The 17665-nt window shown below is 47.3% G+C and overlaps 2 protein-coding genes across 5 annotated transcripts in view; one reads left to right on the forward strand and one right to left on the reverse strand.

Annotated features, from left to right (window-relative positions):
- Positions 1 to 5253, forward strand: part of RFC5 (replication factor C subunit 5) — a 352752-nt gene extending 347499 nt beyond the window's left edge. For 3 of the 4 annotated variants that reach the window (XM_087942816.1, XM_087942817.1, XM_087942815.1), the window contains 7 exons: positions 180 to 253; positions 680 to 839; positions 2207 to 2288; positions 2813 to 2942; positions 3504 to 3581; positions 4370 to 4424; positions 4931 to 5253. In XM_087942816.1, coding sequence (XP_087798942.1) covers positions 180 to 253; positions 680 to 839; positions 2207 to 2288; positions 2813 to 2942; positions 3504 to 3581; positions 4370 to 4424; positions 4931 to 5027 — 676 coding nt within the window. In that variant the 3' untranslated portion in view covers positions 5028 to 5253. The remainder of the gene's footprint in view (positions 1 to 179; positions 254 to 679; positions 840 to 2206; positions 2289 to 2812; positions 2943 to 3503; positions 3582 to 4369; positions 4425 to 4930) is intronic. The other variant, XM_087942814.1, reaches the window with a different exon arrangement.
- A 1388-nt stretch (positions 5254 to 6641) lies between these two features.
- On the reverse strand, positions 6642 to 17254 carry WSB2 (WD repeat and SOCS box containing 2). Its single transcript, XM_026684366.2, has 9 exons — positions 17069 to 17254; positions 15583 to 15754; positions 13882 to 14114; positions 12867 to 13001; positions 12389 to 12489; positions 11163 to 11335; positions 9747 to 9860; positions 9220 to 9327; positions 6642 to 8024 (listed from the first exon to the last, which is right to left on the reverse strand). The coding sequence occupies exons 1-9, from the start codon at positions 17142 to 17144 to the stop codon at positions 7862 to 7864; spliced, it is 1275 nt and encodes a 424-aa protein (XP_026540151.2). The 5' UTR covers positions 17145 to 17254; the 3' UTR covers positions 6642 to 7861.
- Between the last annotated feature and the right edge of the window lie 411 nt (positions 17255 to 17665).

Here is a 17665-nt window from a genome sequence, read left to right on the forward strand (position 1 = left end):
GGGTGTGCCATTACAGACATGTGGAGTTTGAAGGACTGTGTGGGAGCATTTGAGGGGACATTTGGAGCATTAAAGGGGAGTTTGAACTCTACAACTAGATTGAGTTTAATCTGTGATCAACGGGTGGGTATATATTTAATTTTTAGAGTTCCCAGTTCTTGTTTCTCTTGTCCTGTTAGGAAAGGTTTTAAGCTGGTGATTCTGGATGAAGCTGACGCCATGACCCAGGATGCACAAAACGCTCTCCGGCGTGGTGAGTTGATGCCCCGTCCTAGAAAGACCTAGAGACCTAGACACGATTCCTGTTTCCTTTTTGATGGTAGGCGTCTTGATCCGCTGTCCCAACAGGATGGCTGATGGTCTGCCTTTAAGGTTGCTTAAAAGAGCCACAGTGGTGCAGTGGTTAAGAGTGCAGTATTGCAGGCTACTTCTGCTGACTGCCGGCTGCCTGCAACTTGGCAGTTCGAATCTCACCAGGCTCAAGGTTGACTCAGCCTTCAGTCCTTCCAAGGTGGGTAAAACGAGGACCCAGATTGTTGGGGGCAAGAGGCCGGCTCTGTAAACCGCTTAGAGAGGGCTGGAAAGCACTATGAAGCGGTATATAAGTCTAAGTGCTACTGCTGTTGCCGTGAATTTGGCAGCACTAACCTAAACTTTTGACTTTATATGTCTTTTCCAGTGATTGAGAAATTCACGGAGAACACCCGATTTTGCTTGATCTGCAACTACCTCTCCAAAATAATCCCAGCTCTACAGTCCAGATGCACCAGGTTCCGGTTTGGCCCTTTGACGCCAGAACTCATGGTTCCTCGGTTGAAGCATGTCATTGAGAAGGAGAAGTGAGTAAAAAGCCTCAGAGGGAGTTGACAGAAGGGAGTCAGAGATGCAATTTTCTGGCTTTGTAACCACGATTTTTCTGCAAAATGTGGCATCCGCCTCCATTAGCTTCTGGTTGGGAACATCAATGAGCCTGCTATGAAGAGGAGGACTAGGGCGGATGTCAGCAACCCATGGCTCTAGAGCCGTATGCGGCTCTTTGGGCCCTCTGCTACGGCTCCCTGTGCCATCACTGGCGGCCCTGCCACTCATCCTCCCCTCCCAGGGGTGACATGAGAGCAGCCTTCCAATATTTGAGGGGATGACACAGAGAGGTTAACCTCTTCCCCAAAGCACCTGAGGGCAGGACAAGACTTCATGGATGGAAGCTTATCAAAGAGAGATCCAACCTAGAGCTAAGAAGAAACTTCCTGACAGTGAGGACAATTAACCAGTGGAACAGCTTGCCACCAGAAGTTGTGGGTGCTCCATCCCTGGAGGTTTTCAAAAAGACTAGACAGCCATTTGTCCAGAAGGATATAGGATCTCTTGCTGGTTGAACTAGAAGACCTCCAAGTTTCCTTCCAAGTTCCATTATTCTATTATTCCTTTCCATTGTAACCTTAATCTCAAAAAAAGGGATGAAATAAGAGTTAAATCAAAGGGCGATCGCCTAATACATTCATGAAATTGTCACGACTGTTATATAGTGTGTGATTGTCCTTCTACTTCAGTCCTTCTGCGGAATCCTAAAGCCAGAAAAACACGATACACCACCACCACCCCAGTCCAAAGATAGCAGATGGGCATGATAACAGATAATCAAGAGTTGGAAGGGACCTTGTAGGTCATCTAGTCCAACCCCCTGCCCAAGCAGGAGACTCTACAGAATTTCTGACAAATGAGCAGTCCAGTTTCTTCTTGAAAGCCTCCAGGGATGAAGCTCCCACAACTTCTGAAAGCAACTTCTGTTCCATAGGTTGATTGTTCTCCCTGTCAGAAAATTCCTCCTTACTTCCAGGCTGAATCTCTCCTTGTTCAGTTTGCACCCATTATTCCTTCTCTGGCCTTTGGGTGCCTTGGAGAATAGCTTGACCCCTTCCTCCTCTCTGTGGCAGCCCCTCAAATATTGGAAGACTGCTCTCCTGTCTCCCTTGGTCCTTCTTTTCCCTAGACTAGCCAGGCCCAGTTCCTGCAGCCATTCTTCATATGTTTTGGGAATGATGTTGGTAAAATGTTAACATTTCCAGAATTCTGGTGAAGAGTGCTGGATGGAAAATGAGATTTTCACAGTTGTGTGGCCTGTTGTGTAGGATCGCTGGGAGGGGATGGGTGTGCAGGAAACATCAGGGTTCTCGGCAACCTATTTGATTCCTCTTTGCTCTTTCAGCGTTGATGTCAGCGATGACGGAATGAAAGCCTTGGTGACGCTGTCCAACGGCGATATGCGCAGATCCCTGAACATCTTGCAGGTAAGGCTTCCACCCAGGTGTGGCTCCCTCTTGTTGAGACACGGGAGGAAAAAAGAAAGGAGGAGGAAGAAGAGAAGGATAAGTTGAGGAGGAGTAGAAGGAGAAGAAGAAGAAATTGAGACACAGGAGAAAGAAGGAAAGGAAGAAAAGGAGAAGTTAATAGAGGGGCAGGGGGAGGGGAGGAGAAGAAGGAAAAAGGAAAAGAAAAAGAAGAAGAGTTAGCTGAGACGGGAAGAAAAAGGAAAGAAGGAGGAAGAAGAGAAGGAGAAGTTAATGGAGGAGGAGGAGAAGATTCACTTAACAAATGTGGCAAGAAAACTCGTAAAATGCGGGCAAGGCTCGCTTAACAAATTCGCTTAACAGCTCGCAGTAGGCTCAGTTGTGGTCGTAAGTTGGTTCAACGGCCAGGGGTTTAGTCCAGTTCTTTTCTTCCTCTTAAGCCAGCAACTGGCCTTCGCTGGATTAATGACCCTGCTTGAGCAAAGGAGCCCGTGATTCCTCATCTCTCTCTTCCTCCTTTGCAGAGCACGTACATGGCTTTCGGAAAAGTGACCGAAGAGACCGTCTACACTTGCACAGGGCAGCCGCTCAAGTCTGACATCGCCAACATCCTGGACTGGATGCTGAACCTGGACTTCACTTCTGCCTACCGCAGTATCCTTCAAGTGGGAATCCGTGTGCAGGGGGGCTTACTGGGATGGGATGGGATGGAATAGAATAGAAAATATAGAATGGGATGTGGTGGAAATGGAATGGAATAGAAAAGATGGGATAAGATGGGGTGGGGTGCCTTCCAGCCTTACCATTGTTCTATAACAGCTGGAAAGAATACTGGAAGCGCCTTCAATATTTTTCTTGATATCTTTCCCCCTTTTTTTTTCTACTTTCCTTTTTTCTTGAAGACCATTATCTATCAGATAGATAGATACATAGATAGAAAGATAGATAGATACATAGATAGATAGATAGATTAGATAGATTAGATAGATTAGATAGAAAGATAGATACATAGAAAGAAAGAAAGAAAGAAAGAAAGAAAGAAAGAAAGAAAGAAAGAAAGAAAGATAGATTAGATAGAAAGATAGAAAGATAGAAAGATAGAAAGAAAGATAGATAGATAGATAGATAGATAGATAGATAGATAGATAGATAGATTGATTGATTTGGGCTGCAGACCATACCATGGAACCTGGCTCTCCTTGACATTTTGCTCAGATATCCTGGAATTGAAAACCTTGAAGGGCTTGGCTTTACAGGACATTTTAACAGAGGTTCATTTGTTTGTTCATCGAGGTAAAAAAGACTTTGAGGTGCCGGGATGCCATTCTTTATTATTTCACCAAAAATTTACTCCAGGAAGGCTGGAGTGAGGCAGAAATGTGATTGGGCCGTTTTGCTAATAGCTTCTGGTGCAGGTGCATATAGTAATGGCACTTAGACTTATATACTGCTTCACAGTGCTTTCAAGCTCGCTCTTAAGTGGTTTACAGAGTGAACATCTTGCCCCCAATAATCTGGGTCCTCACTTTACGACCTTGGAAGGCTGAGTCAACCTTGAGCCGGTGAGGATCGAACTGCTGGCAGTGGGCAGAGTCAGCCTGCAATGCTTCATTCTAACCACTTCGCCATCATGGGTATAGACTAGGCTCAGGATAGAGTAGGGATAGGGGTAGAGTAGAGTAGAATAGAGTATAGAGTAGAGTAGAGTAGAGTAGAGTAGAGTAGAGTAGAGTAGAATAGAATAGAATAGAATAGAATAGAATAGAATAGAAAATATGGAGTAGAATAGAATAGAATAGAATAGAATTAGAAATAATAATCGAAATAATAGAAATTGAAATAATAATAGAAATCGAAATAATAGTAGAAATAGAAATAGTAGAAATAGAAATAGTAGAATTAGAATAGCACTTAGACTTATATACTGCTTCACAGTAGTATATAAGATTGTTGGGGGCAAGATGCTGACTCTGTAAATTGCCCAGAGAAGGTATATAAGTCTTTAAGTGCTATTGATATGGCTATTTAACGTACAATGAAGGGGAATCATTTTTGTAAAGTGCTCTCTCGTTGTCCTACAGTTGATTTCCCAACATCTGTTCGGATCCAGCTGCTGATCAAGATGGCAGATGTGGAGTGAGTATTCTTCAGCGCACATTGTTTTTTCCACATATTTAGGATAACGTAGACACAGGCTTAAGCTTTTATTGGTGTGCTGACTTCCACCCTCTAGTAAAAAAAATACATGTGTAATTTTACCTGTTGAGAATATGAAGGAGAACTCAGGAAGCACTGATTTCGTGTAAAAATTTCTCCGTGCACTATGACACCGTGATTTTGTGGCTGGGGAATTCTGGGAAGTCCACCAGCCTTAAAGTTGCCAAGGTTTCATTCAGCCTGCAACTGTGAGAACTAGAAGCTTGCTTCCCGACACAGAGCTGGTTTTTCCTTTCTCCAGCAAGCGCAGAACGCCAACATCACAGAACTCCGCAGGGTCAAAGCTCGCTGAGTAACTGGCCTTTAACACGTTTCACACCCACTTGAAGAGTCTTCAACATTGTAGGATGTTCTTTACCGGCGAAATAGGTTTCTTTTCAAAACATCCTGCGACGATCGGTCACCTCTTGTTCCTTGTCTTTCAGACACCGCCTGGCCGCAGGGACAAATGAGAAGATCCAACTGGGGTCTCTTGTAGCTGCATTCCAGGTCACCAGAGATCTGATTGCAGCTGAGGCTTGATGACCAAGCTGCTCTCCCACTGCCTGAACTACAACCTGGTTTAACTAATGGTTGTCCTTTACAACGCATCTGAACCGTTCCCGTCACAACCTGTGGTTCTAGATGTCCTGCAGCCTGGTCATTCTCAGCGCTTCTTAGGATCTTACAGAAGAACTTAGTCCTCTTTAACCAATCTGAACGGAATCATTGCCAGTCTGGATAAACAAGAAATGGTCTTCAAGATGCTTCAGCGTGAAGGTTCTCTTTTATTGTGTCTCCGGAATCATAGAATTGGTTCACAATGTCTCAAAATACATTTGCACTAGCACCTCATTAAGGGGCACCCTGACCAGTGGTATGCTTCAAAAAAAATTTCTATCGGTTCGGAGCTTGCTTCATGCATGTGCGCGCACCAATCGCATGAGCACTGATGAAACAAACAAACAAAAAAAGAATGCTTCTGCCTCTGCCTCCTAGCGATTTGCCTCTCATCTGCGCGGCCCTTTTTTAGCCTCCGCATCCTGTATTCAGCCTCTGCATGCTGCGTTTTCAGCCTCCACATGCTCAGACATGATATCCTTCCGATTAAAATTGGAATTCCGATTTTTTTGGGAATCGCCCCCCCTTCCCCCCCTTCTTCTCCTTCCCCTCCCCTCGGAGGCCCCAAGTCAGGAGTTGCTACCGCTGGCGCGGCTCTGCGTGGCTCCAGTCCGCGTTGCCTCAGGAAGGAAAGGCAAAAAGGAAGAGCCGCGCGGCGCTTTGCAACGGCAGCAGCGGCTCCTGGTTTTGCCTTTCCCTTCCCGAGGCAACGCGGGACTGGAGCTGCGTGGAGCTGCGCCGGCGGTAGCAACTCCTGACAGCCCCAGCCAGATACCTGAGCGGAGCCCGGGCGGTGCGAGCGGAGCCCGCTGAGCGGCAGGAAAAGGGAGCTGGGCAGCGATTTCTTGCGCACGGTGGAGGGGTCTCTTTGCCGGCCCGATTTCTTTTCAGAGGGAATATCATGCCTGATGCTCCATTTTCAGGCGGCGGGATCAGAACAGGCCCCAAAATGGGGCGCGCAGAGGTGGCAATGGAGAATGGCGATCCCTCCAGCCTGAAACAGCTGATTGTCGGGAGGCCAATCCATCCGACAATCAGCTGCTTGTGCTAATCAAGCTGTGCTGAAACTGAAACAGGCTGTTTGCTGCAAGGAGACAAATTGTTGGGAGGCAGAGGCCAAAGGGTGGGGTGGTGGGGGCAATGGGTGGGCAGGACCAGTCAAAATTTTCCCTACGGTTCGCAAGGACCGGTCAGAACCAGCTGAATACCATTCTTGACCCTGACCCCCCGCTACCAATCTTGTTTAAAATAAATTCATTTTTATGAAAGTATCATACAGTTGTGTAGTTGGATGGGACTTTAGAGGTTGCTTAGTCCAGTGATCCCCAACCTTTTTTACGCCGTGGCCCGGTACCGAATCAGCTGGGCGCCGCCATCTTGTTTTGATGAAAAAGTGCTTCCGGTGAGATTTCTACCCGGAAAAGCTCACCGGAAACACTTTTTCATCAAAACAAGATGGCGGCGCCCAGCAAGCCAGCAGCCCGGTAGGACTTGTTCCATGGACCGGTACCGGTCCGCGGACCGGTGGTTGGGGACCCCTGGCTTAGTCCAACTGCTGCTGAATTCTGTTTAAAGAGATCAAGTGACTAGGAACAGCTTTTTTTTTGACTATTCCACTGCCTGACAGCTTTTATTAGAAGGAAATTCCTACATTTAGATTTAAGGATTTCCTTGCAATAAGCAAGACGTGATCCTTTCTCCCACCATCTGACAGATAATTCAGATCTCCATCGGGATCCCTCCAGGATAATTTACACCAGCTGGGCAGAACAAACTCTCTTGATTTCCATCTAAAAGTTATTTGTATCCTGTCCCCCAATTTAACAAGCCGGCCACTTATTCAGCTGTTTCATGGTGCAACAATTTGCATGTTTCCCACATTTGGGGAATTCCTAGATCCTCCCAAGATATCACCACACTTCTGTTTGGTCTCTCGTTGGTCCATCGTTGGCCATTTTGCTCTCTGATCTTCGGTGGGGACGACCCCAATCTGTTTTGAGATCGTTAATCTTGACGTGTTCCTCTTGCTTGTTTTATTGACAAAAGTGTTTCCCCGTTCAAGCCAACAAAACAAAACACCAGAGCTTTGATTTCCATCTCCCCGTAAACAGCATAAGTTGAAAAGTTTTCATCCAGTGGCCTGTTGATGCAGGAAAGATTTCTATCTTTGCATTCATAGAGAAGATAGAAAACTGATTTTTTTTTCCTAGACAGTGGACAAACAGGAATCAAAAGCACCCCCAAAAAGTTGCCGTTGGCTGGCTAAATAATGACACTCTTATCATTGTTTCCTTCTGTGTCCTGAGGTGGTGGTGGGTTGTTGTTTTTTAAATGTCCCAAGAGGCAGCTGTGGCTGTCAAACCCGCATCGCAGTAACCAGTGGTGGGATTCAGCCGGTTCGCACCGGTTTGTTAGAACCGGTTGTTAACTTGCTGAGCAGTTTGGTGAACTGGTTGTTGGAAGAAATCATTAGAGCAGAGAACCGGTTGTTCAATTATTTGAATCTTACCACTGCCAGTAACTCTGAGCCCGGGAGGGTATCTGGCAAACTTTAGTATGCCAAAAACTCTTTTAAGATTTCTTCCACTTCAGGGGAAAAAAGGGGGAATTTGCCCACAGCATCCTTCGTGATTTTCTCAGCTAGGAAATGATGTTGCCTCCTTGCTTGACACCCCAGAGAGTTTTGTCTTGTGCAAACACAAGGCCAGCGCGAGCAATGGATGGATCACAGCAACAGCACCTCCTTCCGGCCAACGTCATAGAGTCCTGTAGGTGAGGAATTCCTTCATCTTTTTGGGAATGCTCAGCGCCTGGACTTGGTAGCTAGTGAAGCAGCCACGGAGAACTTTCCGACATAAGTGCTTCAGAGAAGACAGAGCTTGAGGGGCGGTCCAGAATTGGGCGTGGCCATCCCTGGTCCTGCAACAGGAAGAGGCAAAACTTGAGTTCATTCATTAGTCAACGCAATAGGGGTCAGTCTCAAAAAAAAAAATTAAATTAAGGTGAGATGGACTTGATTAAGATTGGAACAGGGCCAGGGTATCAGTAGAAGAGAATATTTAAAGCTCAGGGTTGAAGGGTGGGGTCTTTGGTGCTCTTTGAGCTTGGTGGTTTTCTTGGAGATGTTTCATTGCCCAACTAGGTAATATCATCAGTGCTAGAAGGGAGTGGGGTTTGCAGGGAAGAGGAACGTGGGGTCCTTGATGTCTTTGAGCATGGTTCTTTCCTTGCAGACGTTTCATGATCTAACTAGGTGGCATTATCAGTGCTAGAGAGCGGGGTTTGTGGAGGAGGAGGAGGAGGAGGACTGAGGCGTCCTTGGTGATCTCTGAGCTTGGTGGTTTTCTTGCAGATGTTTCATTACCCAACTAGGGAACATCATCAGTGCCAGAAAGGGATAGGGCCTGTGGAGAGGAGGAGGACTAGGGTCCTCAATGCTCTCTGAACTTGGTAGTTTTCTTGCAGATGTTTCATTGCCCATGCCATTAGTGCCTTGATGATGTCACCTAGTTGTGTAAGGAAACATCTGTACGAAAACCACCAAGGACTCCACAGATCCCAGGCTAGATTGGGAAACATCCTAGAAAATGACATTGGCATAACCTTCCAAGAAAATAACACAGATATATGTCCAACAAGTCAAAATTGGAAGTCGACCTCAAGAGACTGCGTGTATGCTTGTGTCAGTGTTGACCCCCTAGTGACAACCTTGGAGTAGTCCTTGTGTTTTTCTTGCCAAGAAAAATAGAAGGACTACTCCAGGCTGTCACTGGGAGGTCAACAATGACACAAGCATACACGCACACATCAAGTCTCTTGGATTGAGGTCAACTTTCAACCTTGACGTTTTGCAGAAATGTTTGTTCTTCCCTCCTTGCTGGAGCCTCTTTGTGCCTCTTCCCAGGATCATGCAGGATACATCTATACCTCAAGATGACCCCAAGAACAAGACACAGTTGGTTCAGGCAGCTTCAATGGTCCATGAACCATGCACAATTGGGCAAGTGGATGGTTCGTGAACATCTCTGCACACTCCATACACTCCAGATTTTTAAGATCTTCCCCCTTCCCCCCTTTGAGACAAACACCACGTGGTTCTTGCCCCCAAACCTACCCCGTTGCGATGACCCCACCATGTGGAAAATAAGTGCAGCAGAGACCGTTCTTCACCGGAGCAAAAGCAACAGGACTCTCAAGCTCTAATGCCCAGATCCGAAGGAGCCTGCAGGAGATAAAAGAATATTCTTGCGTTCCAAAATTGAGCCCAAGAACCCAACGAAATAAAAACCAGTCTTCAGTTTCCATAGGTTTTGGGTCTCTTGAGTCCCATCCCTCCTAGCCAGCGTGACACGATGGGACTTGTAAGGTCAAACCATCTGAAGAACATCCGCTGATCCTGATCCAAACGTTGGCCAACTCAGCAAACATTCTTCTGGATTCCCAGAATCCTTGACGGCAGTTTAATTGAGATCTTGTCTTCTGAGAGAGGGAGAGATGCTTGGTCTTGGACTCCACTGCTTTCATCCTAAGTACCACCTTGTTCAAAATTAAATCACTTATTTGTCCTTCCTGTAGACCCAATATCTGGAATAGGATCCATAACAACGTAAGCATTTCCATTCCAATTCTGGAGCCTCTTACCTGTCATCTGCCACTGTGGCAAGGTAGAGGCCTTCAGGTGAGAAGCACACAGACCTCAGGGAGCTGGTGTGGAAGTTCCCACCTTGGTCCACTGCAGGTTGCAAGGGAACATGCCTTGGGAAGAAGGAAAAGCAGGTTGGAATCTTCCTACTAGCCCACCTGGGGGGACAATAGGCTGCTGATAAAAGACCCTGGTGAAGACATCCAGTTCAGTCCCTTGGTAAGGCTATCTAAACCAATGCCCTGTCAAGCCTGAATTTGGTTAAGTGGTGAATACAGTTTGACACACTTGAGAGCTGGAAGGGGGTGAGAACTGAGGTGGATGGAGTCCCAGCCAAAACAACAAAGCTGGACGATGAGTCAGCTGCGTTCCAACGGCTGTTCGAACAGAGGAAGGAGGAGTGGAGTTGCACATGCTGGTTGGACAATGTGACATGCAATATCGTTTTGGAAAATTGACAAAATCTCGTTATAGTGACCAGGGAACTTTCAGTACTGGCTTTCCACTAGTTAGTGCCAAGATGGTGTATCTTAATAAACTTGTTCTTTGAGGGATTGAAATGCCTCGGAGTTTGTTTTTTATGATGGTTGCATTTCTTGAAACCTGACATGAACGTCATGCCTTTGGGCAGATCAGCCGTTGTCCATCTCCCACCAGTTTGCAACTTTTGAGTCCTCCCAGCTGCCCTGTCATGGTGTCTATGGGAATGGCCTTCAGAGATCCCCAGTTTCCGCCAACCTAGCAGTTCAAAAGCATGTAAGAAAAATGCAAGTAGAAAAATAGGGGCCACTTTGGTGGGAAGGGAACAGCGTTCCGTGCGCCTTTTAAAGCGTTTAGTCCTACCGGCCACATGACCACGGAGACGTCTTCGGATAGCGCTGGCTCTTCGGCTTTGCAACGGAGAGGGAACCTTTACCTTTTTAAAGGGGACCGGGGAGATCTGTACAGGTAGTTCTCGACTTATACAACAGTTCATTCAGTGACTGAAGCTATGATGGCACCAAGAAAAAGCGACTTACGACCATTTACTTGGGACCATTGCAACATGCCCATGGCCACATGATTTATATTCGGATGCTTGATGACTGACTCACCTTTATGACGGTTGCAGTGTCCCGTGTTCATTGATCCCCTTCTAACAAGCCAAGTCAACGGGGAAGCCAGATTCACTTAACGACCAGGTGACTAACTCAACAACGGCAGTGACTCAGTTAACAAAACGCCATCAGTAACCATTTTCTCCACTGAGCAACATGAATTTTGGGCTCAACTGTGGTCATAGGTCGAGGGCTACCTGTACTTTCAGACCTGCCGGATTCCACAAATTTAATCTTAACGCGAAGGATGAGAAGGAATTCGTGCTTCCTATCTAGCCCACCTCGCCAAGGCACCATCCACCCGTCCACTTTCCTTACCAAAGGGATCTTAGCTTTTCCCCCGTATAGGGATCCCAGAGGATCACGCAGGTGTCGTAGGAAGCCGTGGCAAGAAGAGCAGAGTCTGGAGAAAAGTCACAGGACGCGATGCAACCCTGGTGTCCCTCCAGTTTCCGCAGCAGGCAATAGGAGTTCATACTCCAGAGCAGAGCCTGGTAGCGTGAGAAAGGAGAGAGAGAGAGATGGAGGGAGGGAGGGGAGGAGAGAGAGAGAGAGAGAGAGGGAAGGAGAAATAGCACTTACACCACAGCAGAGGTGGTATTCAAATTTTGAGTAGTTCGGAGAACCGGCCAATCCCACCTCTGACTGGCCCCGCCAACCCCATCTCTTCTCTGCCTCCCATCAAGACTCAACTGATCGGCTGGGTCTTCTTTGGTTGCCCTGAACAGGAGAACGGAGCTGGAAAGCAGGTTAGTGGGGTGGGGAGGGAATGGGGATTTTGCACTATATCCTTCCCCTGTCCTTCCCAACAAGCCACGCCCACCAAGCCACGCCAGCAGAACCGGTAGTAAAAAAAAAATCTGAATCCCACCACTGCACAGGTGTCAAACCTGATTGCGTCACGTGACATATCATGACGTATCGCAACATATTTTTTTTTACCTTTGCAGAACAGAGGGGGTGTGGACTGTGCAGGATGCTTCCACCCTGCGAGCCGCCAGTTTGACAGGCCTCACCTATTTATATACTACTTTACAGCCCTCTCTAAGTGGTTTACAGAGTCTTGCCCACAACAATCTGGGTCCTCATTTTACCCACCTCGGAGGGACGGAAGGCTGAGTCAACCTTGAGCTGGTCCCGTTTGAACTCTTGGCTGTGGGCAGAATTGTCCTGCAATACTGAATTCTAACCACTGCGCCATGGAAATAGTCATAACAACAGCAATAGCCCTTAGACTTACATACCGCTTCACAGTGCTTTCCAGCCCTCTCTAAGCGGTTTACAGAGTCAGCCTCTTGGCCCCCAACAATCTGGGTCCTCATTTTACCCACCCTGGAAGGATGGAAGGCTGAGTCAACCATGAGCCTGGTGAGATTCGAACTGCCAAATTGCAGTCAGCTGGCAGTCAGGAGAAGTAGCCCGCAGTACTGCACTCTCACCACTTGGTCACAAATCTAAAGATAGATTATCACCAAAGATCTATATACCAGCCTCGTTTCTCACTGTCAACAACATGGCCCTTTCTGTGCAGGCTTAAAACTCACCGATTTCTCTCCAGCCACGGAGCAGAGCATCTGACCGTCAGGAGAAATGGAGCAACCATAAACCCACTGCAAATGTCCAGAAAGCACTTTCAATTGCTTCCCTAGAAAAAAAATAGAAGAGGGGGAGAGCGGGAAGGTGGGGATTAGAGAACCAGAAAGGAAGTCTGAATGCTACGGGTCCCTCTTCTAAGAATGTCCAACTAGCAAGGCCTTCTATGTTTCACGGTAAAATACACAGGAAGATTGCATTGGGTTAGGCTTAAGTCTCTGACAGTGAATTTTCTGACAGTGAGAACAATCAACCAATGGAACAGAAGTTGCCTCTGGAAGTTGTGGGAGCTTCATCCCTGGAAGCTTTCAAGAAGAGACTGGATTGCCATCGGTCAGAAATTGTGTAGGGTCTGCTTGGGCAGCGGGGTTGGACTAGATGACCTACAAGGCCCCTTCCAACTCTGTTAGTCTGTACAATCATTCTTACCATTTTGACTGAGGTCCCAGACTCGAAGCGTTTTGTCCCGGGATGCAGAGACGAGAATGGAACAAGGGTTGCCGGGTGCAAAGTTCAAATCCCTCACCACGTCTTGGTGCCCCACAAGGTGAAAAAGCATGTTCCCTGCCAAGAAGGAGGCAGCGGGCAAAAGGACAATGAAATGGGTTGTCAAGGATTATCTGCAGAACATTAGTGTCTTGCATTTATAATAGAATAGAATAGAATCAGAATCGGAGGAGGAGAATGGAATGGAATGGAACGGAACGGAACGGAACGGAACAGAACAGAACAGAACAGAACAGAACAGAATAGAATAGAATAGAATAGAATTCTTTATTGGCCAAGTGTGATTGGACACACAAGGAATTGGTCTTTGGTGCATAAGCTCTCAGTGTACATAAAAAGAAGAAATAAAATACATTCATCAAGAATCATAAGATACAATACTTAGTGATAGTCATAGGTTGCTAAATAAGCAGTCAAACCATACTAGGAAACAAATAAAACAATATAAATCATAGAGATACAAGCAACAAGGTTATAGTCATAAGTGGGAAGAGATAAGTACTAGGAAGGATGAGAAGAATAATAGCAATACATTAAATAGTTGGACAGTGTTGTGGGAATTATTTGTTTAGCAGAGTGATGATGTTCGAGGAAAAACTCCCCTTGTGTCTAGTTGTTCTGTGTGCAGTGCTCTATAGCATCGTTTTGAGGGAAGGAGTTGAAATAGTTTATGTCTGGGATGTGAGGGGTCTGTAGATATTTTCACAGCCCTCTTTTTGACTCGTGCAGTATACAGGTACTCAATTGAAGGCAGGTTGGTAACAATTGTCTTTCAATCAATCTTGTTTACAAAGACTCTAAAACAAACAAACTTGGGCTGTAAATTGTGGACTACCTATATTGAGGCAGGGTGAAAGAAGTTCCACACACACGTGCCTGTATCTGTAAGCAAATTTGCAAAGATTGCCTGCTGTTTCAGGAAATAAAGCCAACGTACCTGTTTCTACCTCCCAGACTTTAATCTGCCCGTCATGTAATCCCGTGGCCAGGATCAAGCAAGGAAACGTTTCCTTCCGGTGGCGATACTTATGTGACTGGGACGGCAGCCACGAACTAAAAGCCAGACCCCAGACAATCTGTCCACATTCCAAGGTCTTCTCCTTGGTCCCACCATAACCCTTGGCCTTGGTTTTTGCACACCGGTTCTTGGGTTCCAAAGCTTTGCTGTTGCTGGAGCAGAACGAAGTGGATCAAAAAGAGATCACCGAGTTAGGAAAGATTCTTGAAGTTGCTTCCTTCCTTCCCTTCGAGCAACATTTCCCAGCTTCCTTATCTATCTATCTATCTATCTATCTATCTATCTATCTATCTATCTATCTATCTATCTATCTATCAAAGCGAAAGACCACTTACGCATCATCACAAAATCTCCAGAACCGTAAAGCCTACAAATTTGACATTTGGCACGTATGTTCCTCTTGGCTTCTAGGGGCTCACTAAGAAAGGATTTTTCTAAATGACCATCAGAGCTATTAGTATTTCCTATATTGTTATTATTAACATGCTCTGATGCCAAGGAGTTCTACTCCCCCTCCCCACCTGAAAAGAAATCTCTTCCAAATGCAAAACACAAGCAGAGGAGAGGAGGTTCAGTTTCAGTTTCATAGCAGCAAGCAGCCTTAGTACAGAACAGTTTAACTAAGCCACGGCCAGGCTCCTTGCTGTCTCCTTCTTGCTCACACAGCAAATACTTTTTCAGTTTCCAAACAGCCCTCAACTCTCTCACACGCTGACAGGTCGCTAGCCAGATGATTACCGATGGATGCTGATGGGAAGAGGCACATTTTTTCCCCTATTTTCCTCACCAAAAACTAAGCCCAATCACTTAGTTTCATAGCGAAGCACAGGTATCGAGCTAGTCAATTAATAAAACTGGAAATGTTGTGTGTCTTAGGAAGGAGAACTGGTGTAAAACTTGGGGGAAAAATATTTTCTCTCACTCTTATGCTTGCAAACAAGGAGCCTCTACATCCATCATTAAGATGGGTGGACCAATTCCCAGAATCCCCCCAGTCAACTGTGCCATGCTGGTTGGGGAATTCTATTCCTATTCCTATTCCTATTCCTTATTCTATTCTATTCTATTCTATTCTATTCTATTCTATTCTATTCTATTCTATTCTATCCCTAATTCCATTCCATTCCATTCCATTCCATTCCATTCCATTCCATTCCATTCCATTCCATTCTCTACTCTACTCTACTACTCTACTCTACTCTACTCTACTCTACTCTACTCTATTCTATTCTATTCTATTCTATATTCAGTTCAGTTTGGTTCTATTCTATTCTCTATTCTATTCTATTCTCTATTCTATTCTATTCTATTCTATTCTATTATTCTATTCTATTCTATTCTATTCTATTCTATTCTATTCTATTCTATTCTATTCTAATCTCCTATTCTATTCCATTCCATTCCATTCCATTCCATTCCATTCTATTCTATTCCTATTCCTATTCCTATTCCATTCCTGCCTGAGCAAGGGGCTGGACTAGAAGACCTCCAAGGTCCCTTCCAACTCTGCCCGTTCTATTATTCTGACTACCAGGAGTCCAAAGGACTTGGCGGTCCAAGCCAGCCTCGGAAGAGGGCAGCACCCCCACCCCCACCCCCGGGTTGGTGTAGGATACTCACTGCTCGGTCCTCTGTAAAGGCCACGGGAGCAGCCTGACGACGCAGTGACCCTGTGACCAGGCAAACCAGGTCCCGTCGGCGGAGAAGGCCACACTCCAGGTCTCGCAGCTGGATTTCCAGTCGTGCTGTTGGGGGCGTCTCGGCTTGAGCTCAGCCACGAGGAGGGGCTCTCCTGGGGAGGGGAGGATAGCCAGTTGCATTACAGAGCAGACCCCATCCAGTGGGGGGATTCAATTTTCTTTCTTTTTTTTTAACTACCGGTTCTGTGGGCGTGGCTTGGTGGGCGTGGCATGGCGTGGTGGGTGTGGCTTGTTGGGCATGGCAGGGGAAGGGTATACTGCAAAATCTCCATTCCCTCCCCACCCCACTGACCTGCTTTCCAGCTCCGCTCTCAAAGTTAATTTTGAGGGTTTAATTTGAGGGGAGGAGGAGAGGAAAGGACAGGAAATAGGGAAAGGAAAGGAGAGAGGGAAAGGAAATAGAGAAAGGAAAGGACAGGAAATAGGGAAAGGAAAGGAGGAGAGAAGGAAAGGAAAGGACAGGAAATAGAGGAAAGGAGAGGAGAGGAAAAAGAAGAGAAGGAAAGGAAATAGAGGAAAGGAGAGGAAAGGAAAAGGAAAGAAGAGAAGGAAAGGAAAGGACAAATATAAAAAGGACAGGAAATAGAGGAAAGGAGAGGAGAGGAAAAGGAGAGAAGGAAAGGAAATAGAGAAAGGAAAGGATAGGAAAAGGAAAGGAAGGAGAGAAGGAAAGGAAAGGACAGGAAATAGAGGAAAGGAGAGGAAAGGAAAAGGAAAGACAAGAAGGAAAGGGACAAATATAAAAAGGACAGGAAATAGAGGAAAGGAGAGGAAAAGGAAAGGAAATAGAAAGGGAAGGGAAGGAGGATGGAGGGGGTGAGAAAGGGAAGGGGAGGGAGTGGAGGAGAATGGAGGATGGGAAAGGGAGAGAGGAGGGAAAGGAAAATGAAGGGTGGGAAAGGGAAGGGGAGGAAAAGGTTAAGAACGGGTTTAGCGGCTGAAAGCACCAGGCTACCAACTGGGGGAACCCTGAGTTCTAGTCCCACCTTCGGCACAAATTCAGCCGGGTGGTGTATGTGTGGGGGTGTCTTTGGGCCGGTCAGCCCCAGAAGCAGACAAGGGCAAACCAACCCGTGCAAAATTTGCAGGATTTGTCCAGGCAGTTGCGCGCACGCAGAAAGGGGAAGGAGGGAGGGGTGGGATCTTGGAGACCCTCAGCGAAGAAGATCCCAGGGTCTCTTTTAAAGGGCCACTGCAGGGGGAGAGCCTTGTTGGTCTCCGGGGGGCAGCCCACCTCCCCCCCCCCGGTGCCCGAGACGCCCTTGTCCGATTCAACCAGGTGATGCTGAAAGGCAGGCGCTTTTCGGTGCCAGCCTCCCGTTTGTTTCTGCCTCGGGCAACGCCGGAATTGCCCTTCTCGCCGAGCCTCCCCCGAGCGAAGGGGACCGGCGCGCCCACTCACTCACCCTCCGCCACCGCCTCTCCCACCGGCGGCCGCAGCAGCCGCGGCCGGCCACCCTCGCCCGGGGCGGCCGCTTCCATCCGGGGGGCCGCTTCCTCTTCCCGAGCCGGGAGGAGTCAGATGACGGGCTTGCTGAGGATGGGAAGGCGGCGAGTAGTCCGAGAGCCGGCGCGCAGCCGAGAGACGGGGCGGAGAAGAGGAGGAGGGAGGAGGAGGAGGCGCGCTCCGCCCCTGCGCCACTTTTGCGCCCTGGGCGCACGGCGGCTTGCGAAGGGGAGCAGGTGGAGGGCTGCCTGCCTGCCTGCAACCGATCTGTTCGGAAGAAAGTTGCACGTCCCCGACTCATTTGCCGGGGCGACCCTCAGCTGCTTTCCCCATCTGGCGCTTGTTTGACCGCAGCTCCCATCCTCCACAGCCTGATGGGCTTTCAGGGAGAATAGGCTGCTCCATCCAGCTGTTTTCCTCACCTGGCAGTTGTTTCACCACAACTCCCATCCTCCACAGCCTGATGGGCTCGGAAAAATAGGCTGCTCCATCCAGCTGCTTTCCTCACCTGGCAGTTGTTTCACCACAACTCCCATCCTCCAGAGCCTGATGGGCT

The sequence above is a fragment of the Notechis scutatus genome, chromosome 13 (assembly GCF_049901735.1).
Source record: "Notechis scutatus isolate UNSWTSFEM ecotype Mainland chromosome 13, rNotScu1.2, whole genome shotgun sequence".
Taxonomy (NCBI): domain Eukaryota; kingdom Metazoa; phylum Chordata; class Lepidosauria; order Squamata; family Elapidae; genus Notechis; species Notechis scutatus.